At 45.3% G+C, this 12,500-nt stretch overlaps 1 protein-coding gene across 5 annotated transcripts in view; it reads left to right on the forward strand.

Annotated features, from left to right (window-relative positions):
* Positions 1-12,500, forward strand: part of LOC134465899 (partitioning defective 3 homolog) — a 66,915-nt gene that overhangs the window by 20,152 nt on the left and 34,263 nt on the right. For 4 of the 5 annotated variants that reach the window (XM_063219788.1, XM_063219790.1, XM_063219792.1 and 1 more), the window contains 5 exons: positions 461-1,173; positions 5,470-5,598; positions 9,909-10,111; positions 11,057-11,167; positions 12,160-12,328. In XM_063219788.1, the coding sequence (XP_063075858.1) occupies positions 461-1,173; positions 5,470-5,598; positions 9,909-10,111; positions 11,057-11,167; positions 12,160-12,328 (1,325 nt within the window). The remainder of the gene's footprint in view (positions 1-460; positions 1,174-5,469; positions 5,599-9,908; positions 10,112-11,056; positions 11,168-12,159; positions 12,329-12,500) is intronic. The other variant, XM_063219789.1, reaches the window with a different exon arrangement.

The following is a 12,500-nucleotide window of genomic DNA, read 5'->3' on the forward strand; positions in this document are numbered from 1 at the left end:
TCTCCCATTTGGACCCATCACAAGACGTGTCTATTGAACTACACCAATGGCCTCCTCTTTAGGGGTGGGCGATATAGCAAAAATGTTGTATCACGATTTTTTAACATGAAATCACGATTTCGATTTTTTATCACGATCTTCCATCCAAAAAATAAAAACAACAAAAAACAACTTTCATATACTTGCCATTTGTAATTTGCAGTCAATAAAATGTTAACACACTGATGATACTCTCATAAAGTGTACAATTGGAATACAATAATGTAAAGAATAAAGTTAAGACAACAACACAAGTGAGAAAACGTCACTCTGATACTGATAATAAACATCCTCACTGCAAGACGATCTATACGATTTCTCCACTTTGGCAGATTCGAGACGATATTTTACTCAATATCGCGATTCACGATATAATATCGTCATATCGCCCACCCCTACTCCTCTTTCTTTCTGTCTCCAGGGCCCAGAGTCTATTCCGGCAAGCCATGACGTCCCCGCTGATCCAGTTCCACGTGGTCCCGAAAGACAAGAAGACAGAATACGAAGAATTAACCCAAAACACTCACGCACACTTGTACACACACGCACACAACACGGAACACACACACACCCTCCTGGACAACTTGCATCAGCAAACACACACGCCACCACACATACACAAAGACACAACAACAACAACAACCACAACCACGCCAACAACACAAGACTACGAATCGCCACACACACGACCATACGTGCTCGTACACACACCGACACACACACCAATGTCAGACCGAGATTTCCACACACACACACTGAAAGACACGCCCATATTAGACTACGAGCCAGAGACGCAACAAATCACACACACGCCATCAGACACACGTAGTGTACACACACGTCGAACGCAAACGCCCACACACACCTACGCTGCCAACAGCCAATGGGATTCAAGCTTCAATTCGCCTCTACCAATGGCTGAGGAGCTTCTCGACGGTCTGCAACAGCAGCAGCAACAAGTCTCTCCCACACTGTGGGCTCATCCAATGGGGAAGCCTCCTTCCGGGCAGGTGGGCCAATCAGGGAACAGTGTTAGTGTTGGGGGCGGACCAGGAAGTAGAAGTCTTAGCACCACCCCCACGGGGACCAAGAAGCTCCTGATTGGACGGAAGATCGCCATTCAGCTACGCAAGGGTGAGACATACATGGTGCATTCATGTGGTCTTCCGAAGTAGATATTATCTAGTTGCGAAGTGGTATTTACAAGTGCGTTGCGTTCATGTGCTTTTTTGATGTTGTTTACAAATTAAAGATGGCGAACCAGAGTGAGACTTTTTACTAAAACGATTATAGACTGTTGTTCATCAGCTACAGCAAGCAAATGAATTAGGAAGTCAAAGGTAAAAATTCTGTATATTTTCTGACACTGTCATTTACCATGACTGTCTAAACATACTGAATGCCGGTTTTTGAGTATTTCAACTTAGCGGTTGCCATGGCGAGAGTAGAGCCAGCTGTTGTGTGCGTCATCATCTCGTAAACTCGTTTCTTAAAATTTTCTACGAGTTGTCCAGTGGTAAATACCAGAAGCGGTGGCGTTCATGTGCGCTTCGAATGTCGGCATTTGGTATTTACGATAATTACGAGACCACATGAACGCACTAATAGTATACCAGCTGGCCTCTTCAGGTAGTAGCTTAGTGTGTAGTCTTTTCTGACATTGAAACCCATTATAAGACGTGACTATTGAACTACAAAAATGGCCTCGTCAGGTAGCCTAGTGTGTAGTCTTTTCTGACATTGAAACCCATTATAAGACGTGACTATTGAACTACAAAACTGGCCTCGTCAGGTAGTAGCTTAGTGTGTAGTCTTTTCTGACATTGAAACCCATTATAAGACATGGCTATTGAACTACAAAAATGGCCTCTTCAGGTAGCCTAGTGTGTAGTCTTTTCTCCCATTGAAACCCATTATAAGACATGGCTATTGGACTACAAAGATCGCCATTCAGCTACGCAAGGGTGTGATATCGTATAACAATTCACAACATTCTGTTCAATATCTGCATCATTGGGAGCCTCTTCTTCTGGAAGCGCAGGTGCCACCTTTAACCTTTAACCTTAGAGCTTCATGAAGAGAAGATTCTAGTGCTCTAGAACAGGGATTCTGTCAGGTTTTTCTCAAGAAGAGCCCAAATGCAGCACACAAACAAAGTCCAGGGAAGGTCAAGGGTTTATTAAACTCAAACTAACAGAACAAAAATCTCAAGGGAGGAGAAAACAAAAACCCACGAGGGGGAAAACATCAACAAACTAAACTGAACACGGGTTAACAATTACAAGCAACAGAGATTCACTTACGGGATACACGGACAGCGATTCGACACGGCAGGACAAATGATTCCACGCAAGACAATGGAAACACAGGACTTAAATACACAGGGGGAATTACAAAGTGGCACACGATAGGGCAGGAGACAACAGGGAGCAGGTGGCAAGACTACAAGGAGACGAGTGGACAATTACAAAGATCACAGAGGGCAGAGGGGCAAACAAGGAACCAAATGGGACAATCAAACCCAAAATCAAAGACAATAACAAATGGACACGAGCAGGGCAGATGATAGGACAAGACACAGGTGGAGACAATGACCAGGGCAAACGAGACTAACTAGAACAGGTGAACGCAATGACAAACAAGGTAAGCAGGTGCAGACAGTGACTGAAGGCAGGCATGGGTAACAGGAGGATAACAAGGAAACGAGAAAAGGGGCAGGTATCAGATGGAAACAATCAGGAGAACTAAGCAAGGCAAACGAGACAAGAGGACCAGGTGACACAAGCGAGGGGTGGGGCAGAACACATGACAGGAAAACACAAAAGCACATGGACAGGGAAGGTGACAGGTCAAAAACGTGAACAAAAACACAAGGAAACCAAACCAGAGCACAAGGGGGGAAGACATCAAAACACAAGGGTCCAAAAACAAGACATCCGGGTCCGGATCCTGACAGATTCTTAACCTTTTTGACGTCGAGATCCATTTTTCCCTAGTCCACAATGTCCCGGGGCCATCATATGAACATATATATTATTGTATCATATTATATTATATTATATTATATTATATTATATTATATTATATTATATTACATTACATTACATTACATTACATTACATTATATTATATTATATTATATTATGATAATATAATATAGGCTTATGATATTGATATAAATTATAATCCACTCACAGTTTAGCAAGTCGGAGTCATTCACAAATTTGAATGCCTCTCTGACAGCTCAAAGTTTGCGTGACAGCTCTTGACTTGCAATTTTGTAATGAATCTGCTCATCGTAAATGCAAGACGCTTTTCTTAACGATTGCAAAAGCAGGGAAAAAACAGAAATTCCAGAGCCGGACGGAAAACTTTCCAGTATCTCACAAAAGTCGTGAAAGGACTGTCATGTTGGGGACACTTGGACAAGTATAAGGGATAAAGATTTAGTAACTAGAATTATTTTGAGCAGCTATTATTATTATATTATTTATATATTTGAACACCGATTACTAAAACATGCGGATATTAGGACACAGAAGACATCGCCAGATCAGCTGGGAACCGTAACCGGTTGGTCATTTCTCTTTTTTCCCCAAATAGCCCACTGCAAAGGGTGTTACTATCTCAGGCTGTGTTACTGTCTTGCTCTTGATTAATCTCCCCCCAACAACAAAAACACGGTCATTGGTCATTGCGTTATGACAGAGTTGCGTTTGAGGGAAAAGACCAGTGTTGGGCAAGTTACTTTGAAAAAGTAACTAGTTACTAGTTACTAGTTACTTCTCCAAAAAAGTAACTGAGTTACTTCCTGAGTTACTCCGGTATCAAAGTAACTAGTTACCAGTAAAAGTAACTATTGCGTTACTCGCCCCCCCCCGACCATGTTTCATAAACCACATAGAGAAGGACGGTAAAGACAGGTAACGATACAAACAATTTATTGCAACATAATAAACCAAAGCCACTGGATGGACAATATAGCCTATATATATTCATTTTTTATAAAAGAAAATAACACATTTTAATAGGCTTATTTAAATTCAACTGAAAATGTGCATGTTAAATCCAACTTTAAATTACTACTAAATGTAGTATTTACATTTTAATTATTACTAAATGCTATCCTTTCAAACAAGACCAGAGATTTTCTATCTAAACTGTCTCTGACAAGACTACGATTACGTCATTTTGTAGTTCACAGAGTCGTGAAGCAGTAAAAGACGCGACCACAAAATGCGGAAGTAGCCACTTTGCGTCTTTGTCTCGAAGCGTGCGAGTAGAGTTTGTGTGGTTATCAGCGAACTATCAGCGAGCTATTTCATCGTGGTTAGTGAGAAGTTGAATCATGATGAAGTTCTGAGCATGTTATTTGCCTGCTGACTCTGAAGGACCGTTTTTATCTCACGAGGAGGATAATTATCGGACGATCACTACCGCGGCGAAACTTCCGAAGGCAGTGATGCCGACATGCGAAGCAAGGATGTTCTCTAAGCACACACACACATTGAAACTCATTCGGTGACTTTATCCGATCTCAAGTGAGTCGGCAGTAGTGGCGAATGCAGTCGTAGTGTCAGGTAGTCCTATTGGTGGAGGATTTATGTGAGAGTGGTTCTGGTAATGTTAGCTTGCGCTCCCTCCATTCAGCCCCCGGTGATGCAGGTAGCCACCTATCCGGACGCAAACGCAATAATCCTGGGATCAGACAAACACTGTTCACCAAGCAGCACACACACACTCATTCTGTCCCTCTTTCTGACTTCTACTGGGTGGATGGCAGCGGCGAACGTGGCCATATGACCGTATGGAGAGGTTTTGGTAGGCCTAATAGAACGCACGGTGACGACGCATAGGCTACCCAAACAGTAACGTGCAGTAACGGAGTGTATGAAATTGTAACGGCGTTATACTGACAGTAAGAATAATTAGTTAGATTATCCGTTACTGAAAAAAGTAACGGCGTTAGTAACGCCGTTTATTTAAACGCCGTTACTCCCAACACTGGAAAAGACGCACACTAGTTGTCTATTTGATAAGTGGTCCCACGGCCCAAGCGGCCCAATGGAGCGAAACTGAAAGTTGACTGCGTGGTTGTGACCAACTTTGGGCCGCTGCCCTATGGTTAAGAATCCCTGCTGTGTAAGACTCCTTAGATTCTAGTGCTGTGTAAGACTCCTTAGATTCTAGTGCTGTATAAGACTCATTTAAGACTAGTTTAGGTTGTATATCTGTCAATCCAAATAAAGAAGTGAAGTGTCTGTGTGTGTGTGTGTGTGTGTGTGTGTGCGTGCGTGCGTGTGTGTATGTGTGTGTGTGTCTCTGTGTGTGTCCGTGCGGCCGTGCGTGCGTGCGTGCGTGCGTGCATGCGTGCATGCGTGCGTGCGTGCGTGCGTGCGTGCGTGTGTGTGTGTGTGTTCACTCCTGCAGGTCCAGACGGTCTCGGCTTCAGTCTCACCACCCGAGACACGCCCACTTCCTCAAACACACAACCAGGAAGTGGCGCATGTCATGTGACAGGAAGTGGAACAGGTCATGTGACAGGAAGTGGAAATGGGGGTGAGTTCCATTCAGGTGTCACCACATGGGGGTGAGTTCCATTCAGGTGTCACCACATGTGAGTTCCATTCAGGTGTCACCACATGTGAGTTCCATTCAGGTGTCACCACATGGGGGTGAGTTCCATTCAGGTGTCACCACATGGGGGTGAGTTCCATTCAGGTGTCACCACATGGGGGTGAGTTCCATTCAGGTGTCACCACATGTGAGTTCCATTCAGGTGTCACCACATGTGAGTTCCATTCAGGTGTCACCACATGGGGGTGAGTTCCATTCAGGTGTCACCACATGTGAGTTCCATTCAGGTGTCACCACATGTGAGTTTCATTCAGGTGTCACCACATGTGCGTGGTCGTCATCTCGGTGGAACTGTAGCAGGCACAGACATCATATAGGAAGACTAGATACGTCATCGCGTCATCCGCACAGGTCGGCCATATTAGCGCAGCCTAAACTCTCCACAGAGCCTCTGTTACACCTGAGGGGTGAGTTCCATTCAGGTGTCACCACATGTGCTCGCCATCTCGGTGGAACTGTAGCAGGGCTCCGCCCTACTGATGACGCAACGCCTTCAGCTCAGCTACACACACTCCACTCTACTGATGACGCAACGCCTTCAGCTCAGCTACACACAGTAGGGCCAGGAGCTTGCTCAATCCCGCTACAGCGGGAACTCCACCCACTTTGTCTGGAACCAATCAACTGAGCATTTCCAACCGCCCTGGGTAGAGGCAAGTTCAAGGCAGTGACGTGGTTTAAGCAGAGACGTTCTATTGGGCTAAGAAATGTTTGGTTTAAACTTTGGCACATCCCTCAACCAGTAGCAAGCCGAGGGAGGCGGGTTAACCAGGCCATGGAAACAAAGTTCTTCCTGTATGGAAATGCTAATCGTTATAGTCCTGGGGTGAATTTCTCGAAAGCAAAGTTGCTTACTACATTAGCTACTTCGTTGCTTTCAATGCGTTTTCCCATTGGCAACTACCGAAGTTGCTAACAGGCTAACAACTTCCCTTTTGAGAAACTCACCCCTGGTCAGACCAGAATCGCGATAGTGATCTGAAGTCTACGAAAATCAGGCAAGTGGAATTGCGCATTTTCGACAAAACAGTCACAGCCAATGGGCGTGAGCCTTTTCTTACTTGCATCCAGAGCTGTCCAATAAGAGAGTTACGACACTCCCATTCTAATTGTCATCCCAATAAGAGAGTTACGACACTCCCATTCTAATTGTCATCCCAATTCCATTTCTGAACAGGCCTAAAGGGCCGTACACACACGTCGCTGCTAGTTACTCGCTCAGCGGATGAAGTCAATAGAATGTCTACGTGTTCCAGCGAGTCTCGCTGGCGAGTAGGCGAGGAGAGTACAAGCGATGCGATGTGGGCGGGTTCCGAGATGAATTTATTTGATCTTCGAGCGACGCGAGTTAAGCGAGTAACCAATTGGAATGCAGGATACAGATTATTGACAGGTGACGTTGCCCCTGTGGTGTTCTGACCACCCAACTTCTGCACGCCATCACACTTTGAAGTGTTGAGGAAAATACATCCAATACAGTGTACACCATCAAAGGCTCATATGCATGGTTGTGCACAGCACACGATCAACGTTAAACAGCGTAGGCCTACATTTCGTTTCGTACGGATGTTATTGGCGCTGACAGCGGGAACCATGACAACCAGTAAACAAAATCACCCAGAGCGAGTGGCAAGTAGGCGAGTGAGCAAGTAGCGAGTAAATAGCAGCGACGTGTGTGTACGGCCCTTAATTCACACCAGAGCGGGGGAAGCGGAACAGGACGGAAGCGATTTTTACCAGCAAAAATACATGAAAGCAGAATTGTCCTTCCACACCAACCGGCGGTAGTCAGGCGGTAGCAGCGCTGAAGACGGCTCCGCGCCACACTATATTTGGAAAATAGAACTCGAGCGGATTTTGGACGGCAGCGGCCGTGCCGGCGGTGTGCCATTCAAATGAAGGGCGAAGTAGCAACTTAGCTTTGGATGCGGAGGGATTGCTGGACTGGCCGCGCATGCCGGCGCTGTCGGTGTGAAAGGCCGAGTAGAACACACCGGCCAAAACTAAGCAGAAAGACCTCAGTTGTCTCACTGGCGTTCCACCACACTCTAGTGTGAAGCTGGCCTAAGAGGGTTGCCACACCATCCTATCCCATCTCAAGTCATTTGCAAACGGGATGGTGAATGAAGAATAGTCCCCCAAACTATAACTATAATCTATGAGTGCGTTGCAATATGCGACCTTGCCTCCTCCACTTGCTTCTCTCCTCGTACCAGGAAGTAATATTTCATGATGACATCACTGAGAGCAGCATTATATTTCAATATCTTGCAAAAGCTCAATTGTAGAGTCCTTTTCTCATTTGCAATTGGGATGGTGAATGAAGAATAGTCCCCCAAACGTTTTTGTGGCGAGGCTGACAGCAGGGAAACTTTATTGTTTTCTCCACGGAGGCGGGGCCAGGAGGCGGGGCCAGGAGGCGGGGCCAGGAGGCGGGGCCAGGAGGCGGGGCATCTGCGAAACGCAAGGCCACCAGCACAGGCCGAGGACGCCAGACTCCATTTTGGAATCCGCCCGATAGAGCTCGAAAGTGACGTTACTTCCCCCAATCTCATGGGACCTCAACGGCGTTTTTAGCCGAAAATCATAGCATGTAATCCAATGGCGGTATTAAAATGATATTTCGATCCCCTTCGAGTTGTGCCACGAGCTCCATATATGTTGTTTCTGATATTTTTGCTTAATTTTTCGTACGAACCCCCAAACTTTTTAGAAAGCTGTGTTTCTTCACATTTTTCATGCCGACGGCCTCGGAACAAAACATTGATACTTCTGCATGAATAATCTTTATCTAGCCTCTTAAACAGCATATTTGTAGCCCAGCGCATATCATGACTGAGGGTGCGATCACACAGAACGCGGATTTTGCAGTAGGAGGCGGATGTATTCTATTGTTTGTCAATGAAAATGAGCGGATTACGCGTCTGATATCAGCGCAAGGCGGGTTGCGGATTCTCCGCCTCTCCGCGCCGGGCGGATCGAGTTGAAAAAAGTTCAACTCAAGGCGGAAAACCCACGGCGGATTTCCAGATGTTCGATAGGAGACCGTTATCAACATTCATATCAGATTCCCTATCCAACGTTAGGAGAGCAAGGAAAGAGCTCGTCTTCTATTCATTTTACATAGATGAATGGACAAAGCATTTTGTGTATGTTTTCACATCATTTTATGACACAACACCATCGATTAGGCTACGTTGCGAGTGACAGTTGTCGTTACGTTGCCTAGTCACCGCATTCGAATAGGCAGTGGATCCGCGCTTGGTGTGGTCACTTCTGATTAATCAGCTGGATGCGCATCGCGGATTGTAGGCAGAAACCCGCGTCCGGTGTGATCGCGCCCTAAGATCAGAAGATATTTACTCGCTACCATGTTGTTAGATGGTCAGCTTAGGTCCCGTGAAACGCGGAACTAAGGGGCGGGACTTTCGAGCTCTATTGCGTCATGCCCTGATGAAGGCCAATATGGCCACAACACATAGGCCCATGTGTTTTTAAACAGATTTGCCATGTTATATTTTTTGAATGTTTTTTTTTTCTAAAATCTTAAGTGCCTCTGCTTTTTCCTTCCTTTTATTTGAACTTAAACTTTACCCACTACAGATGTACACCTGAGTAACAGTAGGCTCATGCGACTTAGATTTTTGACGATCAATGGAGAAAAAACATGTGTGCGAGAACTTGTTGTTATGATGTGGGTGGTGTTAAAACAGGGCATTTAAAGTCGGCCACAAATATGAACGAGACGATGAGCTCGCACCAGTTTGCTCTACTAACACACCACGTGTGAGGAGTTGGGGGACAGGCAGCGAGGAGGAGCTGAAGTGGGGACCTGCGCAAACTTGTGTAGAGGTGTGAGACAAGACTCATATATACACACGTGAGTGAGTTGTTGACCAACCAGTTCATGGGCGCGTGACCTCGGAGGCGGTCCGCAGATGAACGTTGAAGGGGATAAGCAACTGCAAAGGTTGCAAGATCTGACTGCAGTCGCATTCATCCCGCGATAGTTTGACCCCATGTGACATGTCACCTCATCGACGCAACATCACCGAAATGTTGAAGTTTGACAGGAAATCTCACCGTCATGCAGCATTTTCATCCAGAGTGCATTGCTGTCTAAATGTGCATGCATGCGTTGACGACTAATCGAATGCACTTATTGTTTGTACCTGTCGTCTCCTGAGCGCTTCAAGCCCTTTAGTGTCCACTCATTGTATACTTTGGAACAGGAAGTGGAGGCGGAGCAGGAGGTCACATGACAGGAAGTGGAGGCGGAGCAGGAGGTCATGTGACAGGAAGTGGAGGCGGAGCAGGAGGTCATGTGACAGGAAGTGGACCGGGAAGTCCCGCCCTCTTGTGTGTGAAGAAGATCCTGACGCGAGGCTCCGCCAATCAGGATGGCCGATTGCGAGCTGGAGACAGAATACTGCAGGTCAATATCTCACACACACACACACACACACACACACACACACACACATACACACACGCACACACACACACACACACACACACACGCACGCACGCACGCATACACACACACACACACACACATACAGTATTAATATCTTATCAATATTATATTCATTTATTTTATATATTTGTATATATAAGATGTTTAAATATATATCTTATATATTACATTTGTATATGTAAGATGTTTTAATATATATTTTTCCTTTTACTATTTAACCCTTAGCGCAGCACTATGGCTCTCTGTAATGTCATTGCAATGTTGTTATGATGTAGTTCAGCATTTTCAGCAAGTGAACCGGGTCGCCGGTGACCCCGCTGCAGTAAGAGGCTACGACTGACACCTTACTGATACATAATGATACATGTAAATGCAAACTCTGTCAACATAAGTATGTCATGTGAGTTTAATGAATGCATTAGATTCATACGGTCAATAATAATTGTCATAGTTTTTTTTTATTCCTCAGCATACTTTCATTTCATGGCCAACACACAAAGTCACATGACCAGAAACCTTCAGTCATGTTTGCTCATGTTTAGTGACTTGTGTGTGCCAAGCACTATTACTAGCCAATTACCAGCCAATTACCAGCCAACTACTAGCCAATTACCAGCCAATTACAAGCCAATTACAAGCCAATTACTAGCTAGCACAATTACCAGCCAATTACTAGCTAGCACAATTACCAGCCAATTACTAGCCAATTACTAGCTAGCACAATTACCAACCAATTACTAGCTAGCCAGCCTCTGTGCCTTTGCTTTTGGAAAAGCGCCATCTGCTTTTCATGATTTAATTGCATTTTGTTATGATAGATTACAGATTACATCCTTTTACAGCCCTTATTATTTTAAATCACTTCCTGGTTGTGTTGTGCGTTTGTGATTTTCAACCAATCAGGTGAATGGTCTGGATGTGAGTGGGAGGGGCCAAGAGGAGGTGGTGTCTTTACTCCGAGCCACGCCCCTGGGAGGAGTCATCAAGCTGATCGTACTACGCCCACACGAAGAGGTAATTCAATGGGAAATATACCCCGTGTCTGACATCGTGGACTTGTGCATCCCCGTGTCTGATATCACGGGCTTGTGCTCTGTTGGCACTATGTTTCCGTGCGTAGGGCGCTCACGCTTAAATGTTCGGTAAATTAAGTGCACTGAAACTGCCCGTATGATTCCCCAACAACAGTCAAAAACGCAGTGCTTGAACGATGGACACTGCATGCACTAAAGGCTAGCTAATACTATGCTCACCCGTCACTTGTAGTGAGGACACAGTGCACAGTGCTCAAACTCTTTGATGACACTATGCACTAAAGAACTCAGTGCACAGTGTTTATATGCACTAAAGTTTATATGCACTAAAGACCTCAGTGCACGGTGTTTATATGCACTAAAGACCTCAGTGCATGGTGTGCAATATGTACTAACCATCAGTACACTCTTTGTAGTCCAGTCGAAAAAGTAAAAAATGGCGTCCGAGTCGTGCTGTGTTGAGCTGTACCGGGTAAAACCGTTAGTGTTTATATGCACTAAAGTTTATATGCACTAAAGACCTCAGTGCACGGTGTTTATATGCACTAAAGACCTCAGTGCACGGTGTTTATATGCACTAACCATGAGTACACTGTAGTCCAGCCGAAAAAGTAAAAAATGACCGCCGAGTCGTGCTGTGTTGAGCTGTACCGGGTAAAACCGTTTGTGTTTATATGCACTAAAGTTTATATGGACTAAATACCTCAGTGCACAGTGTTTATATGCACTAAAGAGCTCTGCACGGTGAGTCGTGCTGTGTTGAGCTGTAGCTGGTAAGGGTTAGGGTGGAAAAGAGCCTAATGTTTGATTCTGTCTTTTTGGAGAAGAGCCTAATGTTTGATTGTCTTTTTGGAGAAGAGCCTAATGTTTGATTCTGTCTTTTTGGAGAAGAGCCTAATGTGTTGAGCTGTAGAGGGTAAGGGTTAGGGTCTAATGTTTGATTCTAATGTTTGATTCTGTCTTTTTGTCCAGACATCCGACCACACCAATCACCCGGACGATAGTCGCTATGGCGATGACCCCAGAGGTCAGACTCGAGGAGGGATTGAGGTCATCAAAGGAGGCGGAATGGTGACCTTTGACCTCACCCTCTCGCTGGTCGACAAGTTAGAGGATGGCACGGAGAGACGCGATGGCCTGGGTGCGTTTACTACACTTTACTGCACTTTACTGCACTTAAAAGCAAAAAAAAGTGAAAGCCCCATTGGGAAACTCCAACTCCCATTGTCATTGTGACACAGCACTCCACAGCACACAAGTGAACACTGCACACACAAAAATGCATTTATGCCTCACCCGTGCAAGGGGGCAGC

Source organism: Engraulis encrasicolus, chromosome 16 (assembly GCF_034702125.1).
Source record: "Engraulis encrasicolus isolate BLACKSEA-1 chromosome 16, IST_EnEncr_1.0, whole genome shotgun sequence".
Taxonomy (NCBI): Eukaryota; Metazoa; Chordata; class Actinopteri; order Clupeiformes; family Engraulidae; genus Engraulis; species Engraulis encrasicolus.